The 21,747-nt window shown below is 33.8% G+C and overlaps 2 protein-coding genes across 5 annotated transcripts in view; both read left to right on the top strand.

Annotated features, from left to right (window-relative positions):
• The first annotated feature begins 723 nt into the window (after window positions 1-723).
• LOC129750837 (uncharacterized) lies at window positions 724-1,386 on the top strand. Its single transcript, XM_055745934.1, has 2 exons — window positions 724-1,030; window positions 1,141-1,386. Exons 1-2 carry the CDS (start codon window positions 792-794, stop codon window positions 1,208-1,210), a joined length of 309 nt encoding a protein of 102 aa, XP_055601909.1. The 5' UTR covers window positions 724-791; the 3' UTR covers window positions 1,211-1,386.
• A 9,585-nt stretch (window positions 1,387-10,971) lies between these two features.
• LOC129757087 (uncharacterized) overlaps window positions 10,972-21,747 on the top strand; it is a 125,128-nt gene continuing 114,352 nt past the window's right edge. For all 4 annotated transcript variants that reach the window (XR_008739614.1, XR_008739613.1, XM_055754207.1 and 1 more), the window contains exon 1: window positions 10,972-12,005. Coding sequence is in view for 2 of the 4 variants with exons in the window: in XM_055754207.1 (XP_055610182.1) it covers window positions 11,989-12,005 (17 nt within the window). In the remaining 2 variants the exon portion in view is untranslated. The remainder of the gene's footprint in view (window positions 12,006-21,747) is intronic.

Below are 21,747 nucleotides of genomic sequence, written 5' to 3'. Positions count from 1 at the left end.
TCTGTTTGGATCGGCTGACTTAGATTTTTTCTCGCAGATTTTCACCACATCCTACCGGAACGAAGAGTATGGTATTCAATCATCTTTCCTAGTTATTAGCAATTTGAGTTTTTGTCCCCGAACCTGAAGATTGTCGTTCGGTAGCTCCATCATTTGATTGCCCTTATTCTGCCGGCCAACTAAACCACTGATTCCGAGGACGGGAGTTGTTTATCAGTTTAAAACGATCTTTTGTCCCCTGGAAGGCTATAATTTCATACCTATTTAGCGATGGTCATGGGAATCTGACCAGCAGCAGGTACGATCGAACGATAAGGGTTTGGTGTGAATTAAAAGGCTCGAATCTTGTCGGTTCAAGAGAAAAATAAAGTGATTAAAGTGTGGCTCTAATATTAGAAAGTAAACATTGTTTTCAATAATCCGAGTAAAATTTGTCAGTTTTTGTTTGTATGAAATGAAACTATGTATATTTGTTAAAAAAAACCACAAGATGCATTGATCAACTAAGTTTTTGATTGATGATCAATTTTTATTCCAATTTGATGGCATATTCTTAACCTAAACGTTCCCTATGAGAATGAGAATTAGGATATTCGAGATTCAAATGCCTAGAAATCCAAACCATATATCCTTTCTCGATGTTACGCTTGTACTAAGAACTATTATTGTTCGATGAATTTCGTATCCTAGTAAGCAGAGTTTTTTTTGTTTACTATCATCTTTTTGGTGTTCAAAATTAAAAGTACCTGAAAATCATTTTTCTCCAATAATCACCAACAAAAAACAACAACATGAACTGCTCGTGCACTGCCGATCGTTGTCCACATGTGCAGTACATCCGGGCTTTGTTGGAAACGACAGAGAAAGATCAGATCTACGCAGCACGCCAGCCAGGATGCAAAACGTGCTCGCAACACCTGAAAACAGTCGGAAGTTACCTGTGGTCAGTCATCAAAATACTGTTCACATTTTGGTTGCTCTTCACCCGGACGGCCCTCCTGTTATGGTTACGAATTCTCGACTCCAACAAGTAAGTTTACAATTACCCGTAAATCACGAAACTTCCTCATATGAAGCCATAGCTAGCTGAACAATTTTTGTTCCGTCATAATTAGTTGGTCGTTCTCCTTCTTCTCACAGATACTTCTGGATTGGTTTCCTGTTCTTCGCTCTGGCCCTGCTCGCATCGATGCCCGGCGTTAATCGCTGACATTGGATTGAGTCAACGCTGCCAAAAGACCCGAAGCACTGATTGTCTTATGGTCTCTGCAGCAACTCCGAGATGCTGATCGCAATCGCAGATCAGATGCATGGAAGCGATGTTTGATGTTGCGCCAAAAACAATATAGAATGTTTCCTGGTTTTTGTTTAGACTTGTCAAATCGATGCGAGAATTAATTAAAGTGTTCAGCATGATGAAGCTTATAGGACGCTTTTTTTTTATTATTTTAAATGTTATCCTATTATCTCTTGATAACACTAGTTACAAACTTATCCAGTTACTGGATTATGCCATAGTCATGAGAAAAAAGTGGGACTAGTGACCCGTTCTTTTCCTCACATGTCGTAATCAACGATTTTTAAGAAATGAAAGCATGGTATGAATTTTGGTTGTGGTTTATAAGAATCAGAAAACACAAGGTAAAGTCGTTTTAAAATATCGTTCAAAATTGAATCGTCAAATAAAGTTAAAAAAAAGAATCTAGTGTACGTACTGAATTTTCATGTGATTTGAAAACGGAAAAAATACCTAATTAGTTTTTTTTTTTGAAACATCTTTAATCAAACATTATTTTAGAGACGAATCAACTGAAAAAGTTAAGAGTGTCTCTAATTAAATTAAAAAAATCCATCATAAAAAATTAAATAATTATTAACTTGTTCTACTACATAATTAATAAATAAAGAATAAATGCTTACATCAGTTTTTAAGGAATTCAAGGAAAATATCTATGAGTATTGTTAAAATTACTTATTTATTTAATTTATAGCCAAAACTAGCAAGTTTTGATGGGTGCAAACATAGTGCCAAAATTTCAACAACTCCAGGAGAGCGCGGTGAAATCGAGTGATGCTCGTTTTCTTTGTTTACAAACTGCCAGTGTGTTAAAATGATAAGGCAAGCTTAGGTCTCAGCTGTTCTATGGATTAAAGGTAAACAAACGCAACGAAGCAATGGACATGGCTGATTCTGAAATTTGACAGATTGGATCACCTTCTATTCACCCCTTCTTGAGTTAGAGTAGAGTCTCTAACACATCAGTTTTGACATTAATGCGTATAACCTAGAAACATTTTAAGCTCACCTCAATTTTTTAGAAAAATATTCATATACGTACATAGGTACACGAAATATATTCAATTTCTCAGTATTTTGTATAAAATTAGATCTGGCAGCGATTGGCAATCATTGGAATTTGTTTTTTAATTTGAATCTCCGTTAACATATAACCAGTGTTCGGCAACGCTAACTGAAAAGTTAGCGGCGCTAATTAGATCGCTATCTCGGTCAAAGTTAGTGATCGCTAATTAAAGCCGTTAAATGTTGCGTAGAAGTTATCGATCTACAATAAAGCGCTAATCGCTAATCGATAGTAGAAAGTTTTGAAAAAGATAAGAAAAACACAAATTTTGCAGCCATCTTTAATTAAAATATCAACTAGAAAAGTTGTTAAATGATATCAATAGAGGCAGTTTTCGAACTTATTTTGTAATATTTCTGTACATATCAGTTGCGTCCGTCCACTTATAGTTTTAGTTAGCGTATTTGGTGGAAAGTAAAAGGAAAAAAAATGGAATCAAATTTTTCAAAATATTCACACGTTTATTAATTTTTTTACATCAGTTAATGCAAAGATTCTCTTTAGGTAGATGTTTTGTTTTGTCCGAAATAGTTTTTAATCTTTTTTGACATTAATACACTTATTTTGTTCTGAAAATTTCAATTTTTCACAACATTTTTATTTCTTTTATATTCAAAGAAGGCTTATGCTTAAGACATAAATTCAAGTGAAGACAATTAAAAACTACGCTCATTTATATGATTCCAGTCAAAATCGAGATCGAATAGCTTTTGAAATAAATCTTTAACGAAAATTTAAATACCTGATCGGATTCAAAATATTAAATCTGAATGATGACGAATTTATGATTTATAAGTCTATGGCCAAATTAACACTTCAAAGAGTTTGCGTTCTTCAGTAAGCGGAACTAAAAATTAGCGGAACTTTCTTATCCGCTAGCTGAAGAAAAATATAGCGAAAAAATTAATTCGCTAACCAAAAGTTAGTGGACTAATTAGCGATGAGCGGATTAGCGTTTTTGTGCCGGACACTGCATATAACCGTTAGTAAAACAGCCTTTTACAGTTTTTCAAGGTTTTTTTTTCATTATGAACCACTGTGTGTGGGTACAACCTAAGTGAACATGGGTGGCCAACATTATTAGCCGGTTGGCCAAATTTAGGAAATAAGATTGGTCTGCGGGTCAAATAATTCTTGTTGACACCCAGGGCCGGATTAAGTGATCGGGGGGCCCGGGGCAATTTTTCTCGGGGGGCCCCTATAATTAGATTTTTTTTCCAAATGCTACCCAGAAAATACAAAACCTTCTAAACGTGTAAAAAAACCAAAGATGAGTTCAGTATACTATCTTTAAATAGCCATGTTGTCTGCGTAGAAAATAGTTTCTGGTATCTTCAAATAAAAATTGGTAATCAATCACGTGCAAACATTGCGGAAGAGTTTAGAAATTTCTTAGAAATGAGAACTCTGATTTAAGCTGCAAAATGCAAAATTTAATTCTCATTTTTTAAAACCCTTATCACCAACTAAAATTCTCTAATTTTAAAAAATAACCTATAGATGTTTTAAATGATTTTCAAATCATCATTGATCGTTTGGTTTGTGCTTTTTCGAGAAATATTTACCTAGTGACTCATGAAGATTTGGAACATAGAAATCCAAATAAAAAAAAAAAAATAAACAAAATAATTAAATCCACATTCCATAGAGATACAGATATAAGAGTTTAAGAATTCAAAACTTTCACTCACGTTATAAGAACCAAAGTTCAGTGTCTCAAATCTTAATCATAATTTCAAATCAAGTTTTGAGAAACAAAATATGAAATAAATTAAAAAAAAGAGATATAAAGTTACAATCAGATCACAAGCAGAAATCGCACCAAATGTGAATTTCAATTCTATGTCTTTCAAACACATAAAAAAATCTTTTCATGAGATATTTTTAAATATGATTCTCATCAGAAAATTTTTTTTTTATCAAATTGTTATTTTTACTGTGACGAAAGTTTCATTCGATGCCCTCAAAGTCAAAGGGGTAATAGTGCAAAAATGATCGGTTGAAAAAACAAAAATGAGAATAAAGATTAAATGTTTAAAACACAGAATCAGTTATCATTGAAAAAAATGAGATAAGAAATCCAAATGAGTTTAGTACCTTAAACAAAGATCCTGAATTTTCAAAATTCAGAAAAATTATGAAACTGAAGAAACAACACAAGACTTGAAAATCCAAATGAATGAATCTGGAAAAAGATAAGATTAAGATCATAAAAATATTCATATTAAGAAAATCACTCAATGATACTAGCAAGTCAACTATCAGATCGATTTTATGATAATTTGAGATTGATCATTTGGAAAATGATATGCTGAATTCAGGATATTCACTTCAGTAGATGATAAAATTTTAGTTAACTCAGTTGAAAATGTTCCAATACAAATTTCAAGTTTAAGAAAGAAATTGGGATGGAAATTCAATAAAAAAAACCCCTGCACTGTCGATCGGTCCAATTTAAGCAACTACAGATTTTTTTCAATTTGTTGTTCGTTCGCGCGACTCTACGGCGAACGCAGTATCCAGAAGGTGGTGAAGGCTGGTCGGATACGCTGGGCGGGACATGTTGCGAGAATGCCGGACGACTGTCCTGCAAAACAGGTGTTCGCTACGAATCCGGTAGGAACAAGACGAGCGGGGGCGCAACGAGCGAGGTGGTTAGACCAAGTGGAGCGTGATCTGGCGAACGTGGGGTGCCCGAGGAATTGGAGAACGGTTGCCATGGACCGAGTGAATTTCAGGAATTATGTTCGTCAAGTTATGTCGTGAGACGGAATACTATGTAAATAAAATAAAATAATAGATTTTTTTCAAAGATTTTACTTTAAAAAAATGGGGAGGGCAAATGGTTTTAGAACTTATAAACCTATGAAAATTTCAATAATAATGATTGAAAGGTGAAAAGTTATTATAATACGCGGTATAAACCCGGATACTGCCCGGGTAAACTTCTGAAATGTTTATCATAAAGCGAAATTAGCTGCTATTTTAGTGCAGTAAATCTTAACTTGGAAACTTAATGTTCAAGCCGATTGGTCTTTGGGTTGTTCCGCAAGTAATGACTCCAGAATGTTCCAGAAGTTCTTGCACGTGCTTTTGAATGTTCTGGAATTATTCATAATCGATTGTTCGAAGGTTCCAGAATAATCGGATTTTTTCTTACCTTCGTGTTCCCGTTCTTTCCAGAACTCAGAACATTCGATGCATTTATAATGGATGTTTGCGTAGCGAGACGAGTGAGTTACCTTTCAAACTCCGTGCGCGTTACATTAATCGTTTAAGAACAAATCCGTGAAGTTAAGTAAATATCCGCATTGTTAAGAATGTGTGTTAAGATATCATTCCTATAATTTTGAAGTGTGATAAATTTCAAATAACCCTTGTAAATAGAGTGATTGAGAAAATACAAACCCTTTTTAAGTTAGAAACCAGTGCGTTTCCTTGCTCCAGAAAAATACAGTCCACTGGCCTAAACACTTAATGTAACAACAAATATTATTGCTGTGCAAGACGTTTGAATGTAATGAAAATGAGGAGATGTTTTTTCTTTATTTTACCTGTTCTCTACAGAATATCGTAACTGATATGTTTCGATAAAAAATAAAAATTTAAGGTGTTTTGCTCATTTTATTCTTAATTTTTTTTCGAATTCGGTTTTGTCCAGAAGATTTTGACATTCTCAGCTCGCAAAATGTGGGAGAGCTCCTTCACTGCTTACTCTAGGGGGCCCCTTAACTTTTTCGAGACAAAAACTAATCTAGATATTATTTCACGGGGGCCCTTTAGTTTTTAAATTTCAAGTTTTGATTAAGATTTTCTTGTTTTGATTTCTTTTCATGGATTTGTAGTAGTATGATTGAATTAATGTTAAAATTTTTTTTCCCTTGGGGGGCAATTGCCCCTTTTGCCCCCCCTTTAATCCGGCCTTGTTGACACCGTTTGACAAAGGTTTTTTGACATATTATTTTATAAATACGTTGAAAACATCAATATTAAAAAAAATCATTTTAAAGATTACAAACTATCATAAAATATTTAAGAAGGAATTGACTCAAGGGGTTTCTTTCACAAAGTGCGCCATCTGGGTGTTAACGATTTGAACGTCGAATAGTTTCAGTTTTTCAGCTGATTTCGACAGATAAACACAATTTAGAAACGTCATTTAGTGTCATTTTAGCTATGCTTTAGCTTTTTATATATACAGACAAAAGTTCTCAGACAGACAGTCAGACAGTTTTTCTTTTTTACATTGAAAACGAACTTTCAGTTGTGAAAACTGTGCGTTAGGGTGTCCAAAATTGCATAATGTCTGGGAATCTGGGGGCTCACCCTCCAAATGGTACAATAGGATGTGGAGAACAAAATTTTGCATGGGGCCGATTAAAAAAAATCATGTTTAGAGGCTCCGCAAACGTGATCTTTGAAAAAAGTCCACTTTCAAAATATTTGATTTTAAATATATTTTTTCAAAAATTTTCACAAAATTTATACATTTTACAGTGAGTACATTTTACTCATTGCCTTTTACAGGACAATTCGCGACCAAAATACAATCTTTGAACAGTCATAACTTTTTTGTTTTAAGTTCAATCGAGTTGCAGTCTTGAGGTGAAATCTTAGCAATCTATTGGTAAAGAAAAAAAAAATTTGATGGAAAACCAGTTTCTTATGATTCTTCAGAAAACAATGTATCGGAATCCTTTACACACTTGAGATTCAGTACAACCCTTTTCCGTAGTCAGATTCAGCTCAAATTTGGCATATAGCCTTCTGATGATTCCCTTAAACCATCCAATTCTTTTTTTGTAAGTGTTTTGATTTTAAAGTAGGTAATAATAAAGGCGAATTCGATAAATTATTTAAAAAAATATCCTGAATTGAGATTTTTATTAAGGATTAAACTGTAAATAGCTCTTCACACGATGATACAAACAACATGCTTTGTTCATCAAAGTTTAAGTACACAAAAATTCTCATCTTTTGATGGCATTGATATCAAAAATATTTTACGCTAGGTACACATTTTGGTCAGTTGAATACAAAACTTTTGAACCAAATAAAATGTTTTTTCTTGGAAATAGCTTGTTTATTTTCAAATTTGATACAAATTAGGTTCACTTTTCATTTTTTACCTGTAGTATTTAACCCAAACAAAATTTAAAAAAGAAAATATATAAATTTTGTGAAAATTTTTGGAAAAATATATTTGAAATCAAATATTTTGAAAGAGGACTTTTTTCAAAGATCGCGTTTGCGGAGCCTCTAAACATGATTTTTTAGTCGGTCCCATACAAAAGTTTGTTCTCCACATCTTGATCTACCATTTGGAGGGTGAGTCCCCAGATTCCCAGAAATTATGTAATTTTGGAACACCCTAGCGTGCTTATCATAAAAAACGTTGTTTGTTGGCCACCTCGTTCTCAGGATTTAACGGTACCACACTTCTTTTTTCTGTGGGCTTATTTTAAAAGTGCAATTTTATGTACTGGGGGAACGTTGATCAAATTTTTAATTCATTTTCGAATATTTTTGAAGGGGTTGCTTTTTTGTAACACTTGAAAGTGTTAAAATACTTACTGAGGCAAGGAATATAAAGCATGATCATTGATAGCAGGATATTCAAACGACATTTAGTGGATATAACTAAATGTTTGTTACAAAACTAGATTTCATGTATCGGGGTAACTTTGATCACTATGGTTTTAACGTTTCTCTACAACTTCAAAATTATTGATGTAATGCCAATTAGCACAGAAGGCTTAAAACATCAATAACAGTAATTTTTTTGTTTGGACTCAATTGAATTTTTCAACGTTTTCTTTAAAAACAAATATACTCAAAAGATGGACATTGTTGATGCATACATTTAGGGGCAAAAATTATAAACATTTCTCAATATTTTTTGGCCTCGAAAACAAATGAAATTTTACCATCAAGCAATTACCTAGGTTCTTCCACTGTTCTTATGTTCTTTTTTCCTTGAAACTTACCATTTGATAGGGTTTTAGCATTTGTTCTATACAGGCTTTCTCACAGAAAATGCCCGTTTTTTCAAAAATCCAAAAATTATCATAGAGTGACCATGAAAATAACTCCAAAACTATACCTATACAAAGGCAAAAAAGTTAAACTTTCATATAAAACAACCCATTTGCTTCTAAATGCTATCATTTTATCAGGAGAGGTGTTTGTTTGTGAGTCTTCGAAAAAACAGATATTTTAAAATTTTAAAACTACATTTTAAGTAATTTAAGAAAATCTCCAACTACAAACCATATTTAGCCTATTTGAATCTCAATGTATGAGCTATCAAACGTAGAAAACAGTTTTCACATATACATATTAACTTCAGACTCAGTTAATGATGATTATCTGCAAAAATTTCATGATGATCAAAGTTACCCCGGTGATCAAAGTTCCCCAGTTTACGGTACTTATTTTTTTAAATTAACTATTGAGCAAGAAGTCATCGTTTTATTGAACAAACTCGATTCCTCGAAAAGTCCAGGCCTAGACGGAATTTCTGCGCAGTTCGTAAAAGTTCATAATAACATCTCAGCACCGTTGATCAGAGACGCTTTCAACGACGCTGTTCGAACAGGAGAGTTCCCAGAATTCCTTAAAATCGCACGCTTCGTTCCAATCTACAAAGCAGGAAAGAAATCAACCAACCTATATCGATCTTATCGGTCTTCAGTAAAATCTTAGAGCAGCTCTAGCAGCTAGGTTTCGCAGTTCCTTCCGCAAGCAGTACAATCTCTTATACAACTACCAATACGGCTTCCTAGAAGGTTCAAGTACTCTTACAGCTGCTACCGAACTAGTTGACGATATTCACAACGCCCTTGACAAACGCAAATTCATGAGAGTTTTGTTCCTGGATTTTAAAAAGGCCTTCGACATGATCGATCACAAAATACTGCTTAAAAACTGGATGCGCATGGAATCAGGGGTACAGCGAATTCCCTATTTTCGAGTTATCTAGCAAGTAGAAAACAGTTCGTACAATTTAACCAACCGACAAGCGATTTAGGACACTTGCCTGTTGGAGTTCCTCAAGGTAACAATTTGGGACCCCTTCTGATCATCTTGTATGTAAACGACTTGAACCAACTTCGCTTGCATGGCAAACCCAGACAATTTGCCGATGATACCTCATTGTCATATGAACACTCTGACGTAAGCGTAATAATATCCCAAATGTCGAATGATCTGGATACACTTCAAAGTTAATTCGATGCAAACCTTTTGTCGTTAAACTTTGAAAAGACCAAATATGTCATTTTCAAATCAACTAACCGGCATCTCGACTGTCCCAATCAACTACAAGTTGGTCAAACAGTGATTGAGAAAGTCAAAAGTTTTAAGTATCTTGGGCTGGCCTTCAACCAATTCAACTGCTTTGACACTGTTGAACTCCATGGGCCTTCGTTGAAACTCCTTCTGAATAGGAGTTAAAGTAGTGAAAGATTTCCGTTGAAGCAATCTTTCGATTCAGAATGAATGGAAAAAAATATGAATAAATGTGAGGTTTTATGCCTTCGGGAGAATGGTCTTAAAAGGCGACCAACTCTTGGGGGCTTTTCCCTGCCTAATTAACTATTTATTTAACTATTAACCTAAAAAACAGTCGATTGATTGTCCAACATTGATCTTTAATTCTGATACAGTAAATCAGAATAAACAATTTCACAAAGACAAAAATGAAAATAATTTAGATTGCATTACAAATACTAAAAGGTGATTCAACCAAGGCAGTTTTCAATAGGGCTGTTTATTATCACGTGTATTTTTATCTTGGTGAAGCACTAAGGTTTGACGATCCCCCGACAGATGGCGTATGATTCGGGATGATTTGTATTTATATGGGTTAAACCGCCTCCATTTCGTTTAGGTGAAAGGTGAAAGCTATGATCATTAAGAATTCGGGTAACTTATTTCGGTGATAGCTACATTCCTAGAGTTTGAATATGTAAAACCTTGGCAGCGTTTTGCAGTACTTAACCGTGCTTAACCCATACCAGCCTCAAGTGACACCCCTGTTCATTCGCCTTTTTTCGCGCACCCACCGACACGTAATGAAAATCAAAACAACCGAATCTAGTTCAAAGCGGTCCAGTAGCAGAAGCAGCTTTTATGATTCTTTAAGCAAGGGGGACCCAAACGCAGCTAGTTAGGTACATAGGTATTCGTAAAATGCAAAGGAAGCACGTGTATTTATGCTCTTATGCTTCAACGATTCGCACCAAAATAGAATCGAAGAAGGCGCAAAAAACAGTTGAAACACGTTTTCCATCGCCCAAACATCTTAGTAGGTATGTAAACAGTCTCTCAAATGTCTCAAATACACGTGTTGGTGATCGCGTGAGAGCGTTTGTTTTCATCCCTCAAAAGGTTTTTCCACCCATGTTTGGTGCGAACGGAGAGCTTTTGCTCCGAGATCGGACCAAGTTCGGAGCTTTTCCTCTGTAAGTTCTAGGCATCGTCATCGTTAAAAAATGATCTTGACGTGATTGGTGGTGGGCTGTGGGTGTGGAAAGTCTACCGTCTACTGATCGAAGCTTCTTCCAAGTGGTTCATCCCCTAGGGCGGCACAGTTCGTGCTCAGCTGTCGCCGAGTGTGGAAGCACTTTTCCTTCTTCTTCGATCGGTGGTTGCATTCTTGAGTGGGTGGTAGATCCTCTCGAGAAAAAAAAACAGTTGACGGTCCGCGGTCAGTTTATCGTCCGAATTGGAAAATCTCCGCTTGGCTGGCTAGAGGTCGTTGTGTAATAACACACAATATACTAAATACTTAGCCATACGCGATCTAGGGCCAAAGTGTGTTGTTGTGGGTGGCGACGACGGTTTTTTTTGAGTGTGTACCTTCTGTTGGTTAAAAAAAAGTAACACCGCACATGGCAAGTGGTCGCATAAATTAAGGTCTCAGGCTATTCTTTATTTATTTGCCAACCACCTCTGGGTCGGCGTTTTGGCACCTGCAGCAGTGAAACTTGTGGGCACACGCGAGAGGAAAACCGCGAAAAAAAGAAACTTCAATGGCAGCAACAGCGACGAACGGCATGGTACGAAATTTGTTCTAGCTAGCCCAACCAAAGTGACATCACACGCAAAGGTTGAACTTAATTCAAAAGGGAAGTCAACAAGTTCGACTCACTTCCAGGCAACAAGAAATGACAAACGGCTCCGTTCCAAGCAGATTGAAACCTCAGTGATAATTGAAATTACGTTACCCTTTGGGGAGAAAATCTAGAGCTAGAACCTTCTTTCTTGAAAGACGAAGAAAGTTCCATTCTACGTTTGAAGACAAGCCAAGTTGTAGAAATGATGACAATAAGAGTTCTTCATCTGGTGGTTTTTCGTTCAGATGTGTAGAATTTACAGAATAGAGGGCTTGAACTGCGGATTCTTTCTGCATTTTGCTTGATGTCGGTGTTGTCGGTGATGATAAATTTGATTTGATGAATGGCAAGCATCATCATTGCGAGCGACAAGTGTGATCTCGGTATTTGAACAAAGTTTACGCGAACCTAGTACTTAGAAGACGATTGTATCGACGAAGAACCGTAATCGAAAGGACGGAAGAACAGACTTAGTTTGTAAAATCATACACATTATCAGGGTCAGAATGAAGGTGGATAATAGGTAAGTCGCCTTTCGAATTAATAATTAAATTACTCGTCATAGGTTTTATGTTGTTTTTTTTTTAACTGTTTGCCTATAATAAAACACTATAGCCACTTTCTTTAGGCGTTCCCAACTTATCGCATTTCCTAATGATAACTTTGTTTTCAATGTTAAGTAACAATATACATATGTAGATGTAAAACATAAACGTTGCATACATTTGAAATTTTCGCCAATTTTTTTAAAAATATTTTGAGCGACCATATTGTTAAAGGTGTTTTAAGGTCAAATGAAAAGGGATAGATTGAAATTTATAAATATTACTCTTAAAATAGATACGTTTTTTCTTTTGTTTTTTTTTGTTTTCTTTTTTAATAAAAAAAATCCATTTATTCAATGATCAATTACAATGTTTTCTAAAACAATTTTTTCATTGCTCTTAAACAATGTACGTAATTTATCAGGTTTTTTACTTAACATAATATATATTTTCTGCTTATTTTATAAACTATCAAACTGAAGATTTATCAAATATGTTGGTCATTTAAAATAAAAATTTTATGGCAAATACTTCTATGAACAACTGAATTCCTGAACTAGCTTCAAGTTCAGGAATTAAAATCTGCCGTTTGTTTTGGTCGGAAGTTACTGTTGAGCTGTTTCTACGAATAAATGACCCAAAAAACTAAAAAAAGCTTAAAAATCTTCACAAGATTAACTTCTTTATCAATGGAAACCGACGAAAGTTTTGAATATTTATGATAATCTCTTCATATCATATCATTCACCGTAATGTATGTTTGTTATTTAAATTTATCGGCTTTATCGGTTAAAAGTGATGTCCTTTTAAGCTGGGGGAGGAAGACTGAATAAAAAAAGAAAAAAATCTTTCAAACGTCAAATTTCTTTCATCAATCTACCGACCAGTGCGAAGGTTTAAAATTTTACTTTCTTATTTAGTGATTTTCATAAAACCTTTTTGATGCTGAAAACCACTTGTTTTGAATAAAACAATGATTCAATTAGGTTTTGTTTTGCTCTGGCAAATTCTTGCATAATCAGGCGTATTGAGTCGCTTAAATTTCGTTGAAGTTTTTGAAGCTGACAAATAAAAATTGTTTGATTAATGATCGTTCTTAAAAATAGCTTAAATTACAGATTTAGATTTTGGATAGTTCCCATGGACCGAACTACATTTTTATATAATTCAAAGTTTATATTTACGACAGAGCTGACAGACCAGACTGGTATAGGATAATCTAGCTGGTATGCTCGATTTCAATGTTTACTTTTGAATCTGCAGCAATTCATTCAGAAGACTTAAATTTAGCACCTAGACAACTCGCTACACGAAACTGATCATCTAATGTTAAAATTTAAACGATTACAAATCTTTTCAACAATGTCTGGCTTTTCGCCGAACAGTAAAAAAACGATACAGAAAACGATACAGCGAATTTCAGTCTTCCTCCCCCAGCTTTTAAGTAGGGACATCTTAAAATAATGAAATTTTATAGATGGTTAGAAAGTTAGAAGTAATGAAAGATGGTGAAAATGAGCGGGTATAATTTATTTAGAAGCGTTTGATTTCAAAATTTTGTTCAGCACGGGTCATTTGAATATTGAGAAAAAGAGCAGGCGTATGCTGAACCGTCAGCACGCATTTTTTTCGGCTTTAAATATTTTCCAAAAATTTACAGAAATTTCATGGATTTTCAGGATTCTGATTATCAAATTCGTTTAAATTAATGTTGACACGGTAGTGAAACCGTTTGTTCAAAAGTTGAATATGATTTAAGTGCTGTTATTTAAGAATCCTCCATAAATTTCAACAACTGATTAATGAGCGGAATGGAAAAGTGCGATGCATGCGGCAATTCAAGAATGAAAAAAAAAACTTTAGTGCTTAAATCATTTATTGGGAAAACTCAAGGAAGATGATCACAGGATATTTAGTAAAAGTTTCTCTGTAAGATCTCCATCTGATCTCATTCAAATCGTGTGAAGATACCTGCTGGGAGTGTTTGCTAGCGGATTTTGCTGTTTAGAAATTGGTGAGCTCGTTCCTTGCATTATTCTTAGTTATCATCTGCAATTCTGTTATCAAATGAATCTGTGTTAAGTGGAGATTATTTAGTGAATAATATAGAATTTTGTATCAAAGTGATAATAGATTTGATAAAAATTATAAATTGGAAAAATAGGTAAATAATTGCGATCGCCGGTATTGGGAGGTTTTTTTCTCTTTTCCATGCTTTTGTCAAACTGCAGTCTGGTAGTGCTACGCTTGCTGCGACCTTGACTACTTTTTGAATTCTGTGCAGTATGGTTGTTGATTCCTCCCGTAAAAGGGTCAGAATCCTTCATTTTTTAATTTAAATTTAATTTTAAAAGACAAAAGAATTGCGATTAATACATGTAGGTAGACATTCTTGATTTCTATGTTTATTTTCTTTTTTAAATTATGTTTTATTGTTTTCTCGTATAGAGATCATCATACTTGTATAACTTAAAAATAATGTGGCATGCATAAATGGAAAGATTCTCAATATTTATTTCATAACAAGGAAAATAACAATTCTAAAATTGAAATGCAGTTGGTAACAATATGTGAAACATATGTAGACATTTTGTATTTATTGATTGATTATAAAGTAAAATAGCTTAACTCTATTGGGGATTAGTGGGGGATAGGACAGGGCATCAAACGAGCGGAAAACTGATATACAATGGATTGTGGGTTCAAGCCAGCCGGAGTAGCTCGGCAAATTTGGAATCTTGAGTAGGTTACTCAGGCACCTATTTAGGATTTTAATTTGTTTCGAACAGTTGGAAGAGAGTGAGATGAGTCAAACATGTCCCAAGCCAGTGGTAACGGACCCCTTGGTTGTACTGCAATTATTGTTGATGAGTTAAGCATGAACAATATTTGAATGTGCGATCGAGACTTCCCGTATCGCCTCGGGTCGAAAGTCCTATCAGCCACTGGTGGGTTTAACATACATACATACATACATACATACATACATACATACATACATACATACATACATACATACATACATACATACATACATACATACATACATACAGCACGGGTCATTTGAATATTGATGTCTTATTACACTTGAACTGTCTATTCTATTATCCGTATTGGAAAAATGAGAATGTTTTCTACAAAAATGTCTCGTTCATATTGCTCGATTGACTATTGAACTGTTCTTTGATCGATCCATATAAAAAATCGGAGCTGAAGGATCAATTTCATTCAACACTTTTTTTCAAAGGAATGCTTGTCGAGGCAAGGTTTTTAACAGAAAATAAACAAAAGGATAGGATTCTCAAAAAAGTTACAAGATCATAAAAATATAAATTTTAATTTTTTATCAACCTATTTAACACAAACATGATAGGTCAAGTTCTCATTGATATAAGTGAGATCGATCCAAGATCCGTAAATCCAAATCTCACATATCACATGCATATTTGAAAATTTTTATCAGTGCATTCTCATTTACACATAAAATACCACCTTGATCATCAAATTTACAACTAACCATAAAAACGTGGTCGACCCAATTTAAAAAACAAAAGTGCTATTGACGCATTCGTAGGATTGATCAGGAAAATCTCTCTCGATCTTCAGGAAAAGATCGATCAACAAGATCAATTCAGCTGAATGGTCTCAAGATTGATCTCCCTAAGAATCAGAGTCGAAGAACCTATCTCTTAAATCGATCTTTTCAAATTTGTTAAAAAGGGTGCTGTTCGAGGGCTATTTTTTGCTTAAGTAAAGTAGAAATAAAAACATGAACTCGATTAGAAGAGAAAAACAAAATTATATCAAGATGAGATATTTTGATATTCAACTTTTTAATTGCGAAATGAGATATAAATAAGTACCGTAGTATGTTAAAATATCTCAAATTTGAACAAAAAGTCCATGCAAGAATAACTGAATTGTATCAATGTACCTTCCTTTGATTAAATCAAGATTATAACTCAATCTGATAGGATATTGACCACTAAAAAAAATACAATTTGAGTCTTGCATACACGCTTTCATGCAATGTTTCAAACTTTTACAACTTTTGAAAAGCTTGGGTACAGCTACGAGATTCGAACCTCGATCTGCCGGTGTATGTATAGGAATGAGAGCTTCAGAGTTCAAATAAAAGCTTTCCAAGCAAGCAAATTGAGGCAGGAAAAACATATTTTTGTATCAAATGAGAAATAATGATTTTTCGTAACAACTTTAACGAATATTTTGATATCATAGCTATATCTGAATAAGATAATAATACCTCATTGAAATAGGTTTGAGTAGTATTAAAGCAGTCTAGGCTATTAGATTCATAGTTCTTAACTTAATTCTAATGCCGAATTCAAACATACCAGGGATTCAAAATTCAGGATCAGATTCGTTTTTTTTGTCACGTGCTAGAATAACGTTCATTTCAATATAATCGTACAAGTTTTCAAAATTTATTTGAAAGAAAATTTCATTTAACTTCCATTTGAAATTCATAGCTTCAAATTACAAGTCGGATTAAAAATAAACGATTGAAATCACTGATAAACTGATGTAATTCCCTAAGCAAACGAAAGAATATTTTATCGCCCAGAAATGTTGGGCGACATCTAGCTCATCATTCCCGAACCATAGGCTCCTGTGTGAGCATTTCGTATTCTACTAGCGCCATCACTATCAACGGTATAATCACTAACTATTGAAATGATGGTTGATGAAAAGGGAGCCCAGAGTTACATCAGCTTATCAGTGTTGAAATATTCAAATCCGATTGAAATCCAAAACATTATTATTTAAAATTCATGATGGATAGCTTTGAAACAAATACAACTTATTTGTTTATATTCAAAATAAACAGATTCTATATTTAAATTTTTAATATAGGACCGAAAATCTAGCTCAGTATTGATATTTCAATTTCAGATTCAGTTTGTAGATGGGTTTGACAATCAAGACAAAAATATCAAGATGTAAAAATCAAAAAAGTTTGTAGACTTAGAATTTTAATTTTGAATTTAATTAAATAATTTCAAATTATTAATCGATGTCAATCGATGATCAAAGCTGAAAATCACAAAAATGTAGGTATAGGGAAATTTGAGTTCATTTTGCAAGTTTTGGTCCAAAAGCTTTATTTTTACTTCAAAATAATCATCCCAAGAATTTAAATGATTAATTTTAAATAACATAATCTTTGGAAACGAAAAAACGTGTAATCTCCATTTAATAAAATCAACAGGGAATTTCATATTTCTTTGATGTGTTGTTTAACTTTATTTGAATTGCATTTTTTTTCAAGAGCTAAATTTCAAACTTTAATCTTAAATGGATCGGGTTTGCAAGAATCAGATGTGAACTGCAAAATTTTTGTCTCTTACTTCTCTTACAAAATAGATCTTTCATCCCTTTTTCTTGTTTCCAATCTACTCATTGACTACTAGGACGTGGCTGGCGCCGTTATTGACTTTCAAAGAGAGAGCATCTGTTTTATGCAACATGTGGAACTTCTTCTACAGAGCCACACCAGCGATGGTGGAACCCGAAGTGATTGATATCGTAATTTGATTTTTAACAAGTAGGGAAAAAATCCCTTTTTCCTATTTTCATCATATCTTTTTGGAAAAGTTTTGTAGATCGCCGTCTCTTGTATATTCTGACAGCGTGTTATTTCAAATTTATATGCTACAAAAGTAAGATCGATACATGAACCCGCAGATGATCTAGAAGCGTTTTCGGGGGACTAAAAAAAAGTGATATTTGGAAAGTAAAAGGAGACTTGATCCTTTAATCAGGGTGCCCTAAGGTTTGGCAAAAATCATGCTAAATCTAATGATAAAAGTTTCATTGACTTTTTTGGCCATATTATTCATTTCACAGTTTATAAGTGTCAGGCAAAAAGAATTCTAATAGATTGTCTACTACTAAAAATTATCCATTACAAGATTCGGAGCTCTATCGGGAATCGACGGACAAAATCAAAAAGCGCCACCATCAAATGCTGCGCAGAAATGTAACTATTCAGTAAAACACGATTAGAAAAAAACCAATTTATATTACATGGTCGAAAATAACTAGCAGTTGTGCGTGGTTCATTTGCACAACAAACACACTGGGGTCTTTCCCTACGTGGTCCTGGATCTCCAGAATTAGTACGGTTTTTCGGTATCAGAGTGATCATTCGGTATTGAAAGCCTTTTTTCCTTGAGAAATTTCTGGAATTGGCAAGCAAATCCTACAATATGAATATTGAGTGAAAAAGCCTCACGAGTAGAAGTTGAAGTTTGTTGTTCGACGCTATATTGAAATCCAAGATGGCGGCTTCCGCTTAGCTTTTAAATTCTGTTAATAACTAAAAAATCACATGAAACCCCCACAATACGCATATTGAACAAAGAAGGTTACAGGTACAGGTAGAATTTGAATTTCCTGGGCAACAGGACAAACCAAGATATAGAAAGGTAAAGTATGGTGAAACAAGATAAAACTAGGTACAGTTAAAACAAGATCAATTAAAATCAAACAAGGTTAAAAAAATTTGATAAACATACAATACTAGATAAAATTAATCTGCATCTGATTGAGTTACACGAAATTAAATTAAGACTTTGAGAAAAAATTTGTATTATATCATAAATCAGGATCCCAATAAAAATAAAAAACTGGCCGCATCATCACAACCCTTAATCCCTATATCCTCAGCACTGTTCCATGGAATTTGGAAACAATAATCAAGCTCAACGAGATGTGCAACACGAATAAGTTTTCTGTTACAATTGAAGATTTTTTTTCTTAATTGAGAAATCTGAATGCACAAAAATGAGTCAGGTACTCAATTTAATTGAGTCAGTGGCATAGCTTTTCTCCAAAAGTTGGTGAAGTTATGTCAGAGTGCATTCTGCAAATGTATTCCAAAATTGAATAAAAGCATAGTAGAATGCATTTTAAACCTCCCGGAACGAAGGGTACGAGTGAAAAATTCAAATATCGAGAAATGTTGACCTTTTCTGTTAGAAGATGGTGTTAAGGTTTGCTAAAAGATTGTCCGTTGGCATTTATGTGAAAATTTTTAAGAGCTAGGCATCTTTGAATCTATTATTTTTGCTACTAGTTTAAAAAAAACAAACACGCACATATAGGATCTCAGTGAAACTTCATTTTTCTTTGAAGAGATCTAATTTACTTGACTCTAAGCCGTACGTTTTTCATGGATATGAAGGCTAGCATCTTACAAATGCTAAAACCACCAACCCACAGAAAGAGTACGTCACCGAGATTCGATCTCATGACCTCTGGCTTAGAAGAGTTGAACGCTATTCTCTAGACTAACTATCTTATATTACTACTATCTTATATTCATTGTCATCAGCCCTTTTTTGAGTCCTTTTTATCAGGAAATTATAGGATAAATATTCGCCATTGAATAAATATTATTAATTTCGTGCTTAGCAATGATCAACATTCGTTCAGAAAAAAAAGTGTATCTCTTTGGACTCGATCGAGGGATCAAGTGAACTCATAATAAAAATTTTAGAAAATTTTTTCTTAAATAAAATTGAGAGTTTACTATTACTTTGAAAATATGGCATAAAGAAGTTCATATTATACTTAACGATTGACATACAGGAATAAATATTTTTATAGCAATTTTTTCGTGTGAGAATTAAATTTTAAAGTGATAAAATAATATCTTCAAGAACATTTTGAAAGATTTTTCAAACAAAGATTAATAACTCAAAAAAAAATTTTTTTTGTTTGAATTTCTTTAGATGTTTTGTTCCATTTGGCACATTTTTCTAAAACATTTGATCAATGCAAGCATCAGATGAGCTTCATAGGATCAGGGTGCGGCAACGATATAGGATTCGTCTATGTATCGTGTGACCAACATCTTTTAAATAAAAGCTGGTGAATCACGTTTTAAGCTTTTTTTTTCCTCAGATTTAAGCTTTTTTTTTGCATTGAGAGCATAGAAGATGAAAGCTTATTTCCGAGAAAAAAGCTTAAATCCGACAAAAAAAGCTTATATCTGAGAGATGTGCTCCACACGGATTGTATATTGCTGCCTGGACCTGTTGTCTATCCGTCTATTCTTCATTTCTTAACAAATTCTTCTACCTAGCACTTCATCTCGACGCACGTGTCAATGAACATATTAAATAGATTATTTAGTGTGTTTATCGTTTTCATATTGTTGCAAACAAATAGCTATGAGGTTTGTATTCATAGAAATATTTTAAAAAAATCCTTCGAATGCTCGTTCCATGTTTCCAATGTTTCCATTAGGGCAGAATGAGGATACTTGATCCATGTGGATACTTGATTCCTCAGTTATATCTCGAAACTGGAATGCACAAAGCTTTTAAAATTATAAAAGCCCATTCGACATTTCTATTTTATGTGGCCTGATGATGTGGCTAATATTTATTAAATAAAAATGTAAAACTGATACTCAATATTTCTGAAGTAAACCAATGGATCTGAGGGCTTTTATATATAGGGAAGATGAGGACACAACGAGCACCCAGTGCATATGAGGCACTTCTCTTTTCCGCGAAAGTTCGAATTTTCTCAAATAAATTTTCATGAGGAACAGTTTTGTAGTTCCTATAGTATTAATTTTTTGGCAAAAAAGAAATTCCCTTATCATATTTGCTGAAATATTAAAAATAATTCAACAAGGTTCTCAAGTGATGAAAAAATTATAATTTTTTAGCACCGGAAAATAAGCTCTTATGAGAGTTAAATCATCTTAATCAATAAGAAACGCACTGCAATATGATGTACACATTGTTCCTAAATTTTCGCCATCATTAAATTTCTGATGTGTCAGTATAATCATTTATTTTAAAACGCGTTTTTACTTTAACTTGTTGGTGAGGGCGTATAGAGCGCAATTGATCGGGGTACAATGACTCGAGTTCGATTTCTGATCGAGTTTTTTTTTCAATAACCATTCATGGTCGATTGTTTTCTTTTACTGCTTTCTTTGGATGGATCTACGACTCACCGTTTAGTGCAAAATGCATCGATCAAGAATGGAAAATAAAAAAAAATCACCTCGACCAGAAATCTATCTCGAGTTCACTCGGAAACCTAACCAATAGGCCTAGTCGTCAGATGAAACAGGTCAAGCTGTAGCTCTATAATTCAGGTGACTTCATCGAGTTGAATTCACTGCTAGATTCTACGGTGGAAAATGCTCATCGTGCCTCGATTAATGGTGCTTATACTGCCCCAGTGGGTGTTCTCATTATGGCCCTACAGTGACTGATTTTCAGCTTTTGGCAAAAAAAAAAATGCATTTTAAACGTTTTTATCGACTTTTTGGACCTTTAGGAAATATACTATTTAAGTGTCTGAACACGAAAAAATGAAGTAAGTCTCAAATTATAGCTGTTTTCTATGGTCAAATAAGCGTTTTCCTTAAGGTGGCCATTATGCTCTTATCTCCCCTTCTTTTTAAATTTTTCCAAAATTTCATATTTGGAGCATTACTTAAAAACTGTTCTACTGAGATTTTTTTGAATTTCATTTTCCGATCAGTGCCCGATTTCAGATTAAAAATATAGATCAGCCAATAATGTTCACGTTTTTTTTAAATTTTGTTAACTGTTGTTATTACATATTGACGAAGATGTTTTACTACTAAAAATATGGCAAGCCTTCATGACCTTGATACGCTCAACGATGTCGTCTAGCAGCGAATTTAGGTCTTTATACGTAGCTAGA

Source organism: Uranotaenia lowii, chromosome 3 (assembly GCF_029784155.1).
Source record: "Uranotaenia lowii strain MFRU-FL chromosome 3, ASM2978415v1, whole genome shotgun sequence".
NCBI classification, from domain to species: Eukaryota; Metazoa; Arthropoda; class Insecta; order Diptera; family Culicidae; genus Uranotaenia; species Uranotaenia lowii.
This window is presented reverse-complemented; position numbering and strand designations above follow the sequence as displayed.

Coding starts and splice junctions, on each gene's coding strand:
- LOC129750837 (XM_055745934.1), top strand. CDS start 792: ATGAACTGCTCGTGCACTGCCGATCGTTGTCCACATGTGCAGTACATC. Junction 1,031..1,140: donor CGAATTCTCGACTCCAACAA/GTAAGTTTACAA, acceptor TTCTTCTCACAG/ATACTTCTGGATTGGTTTCC.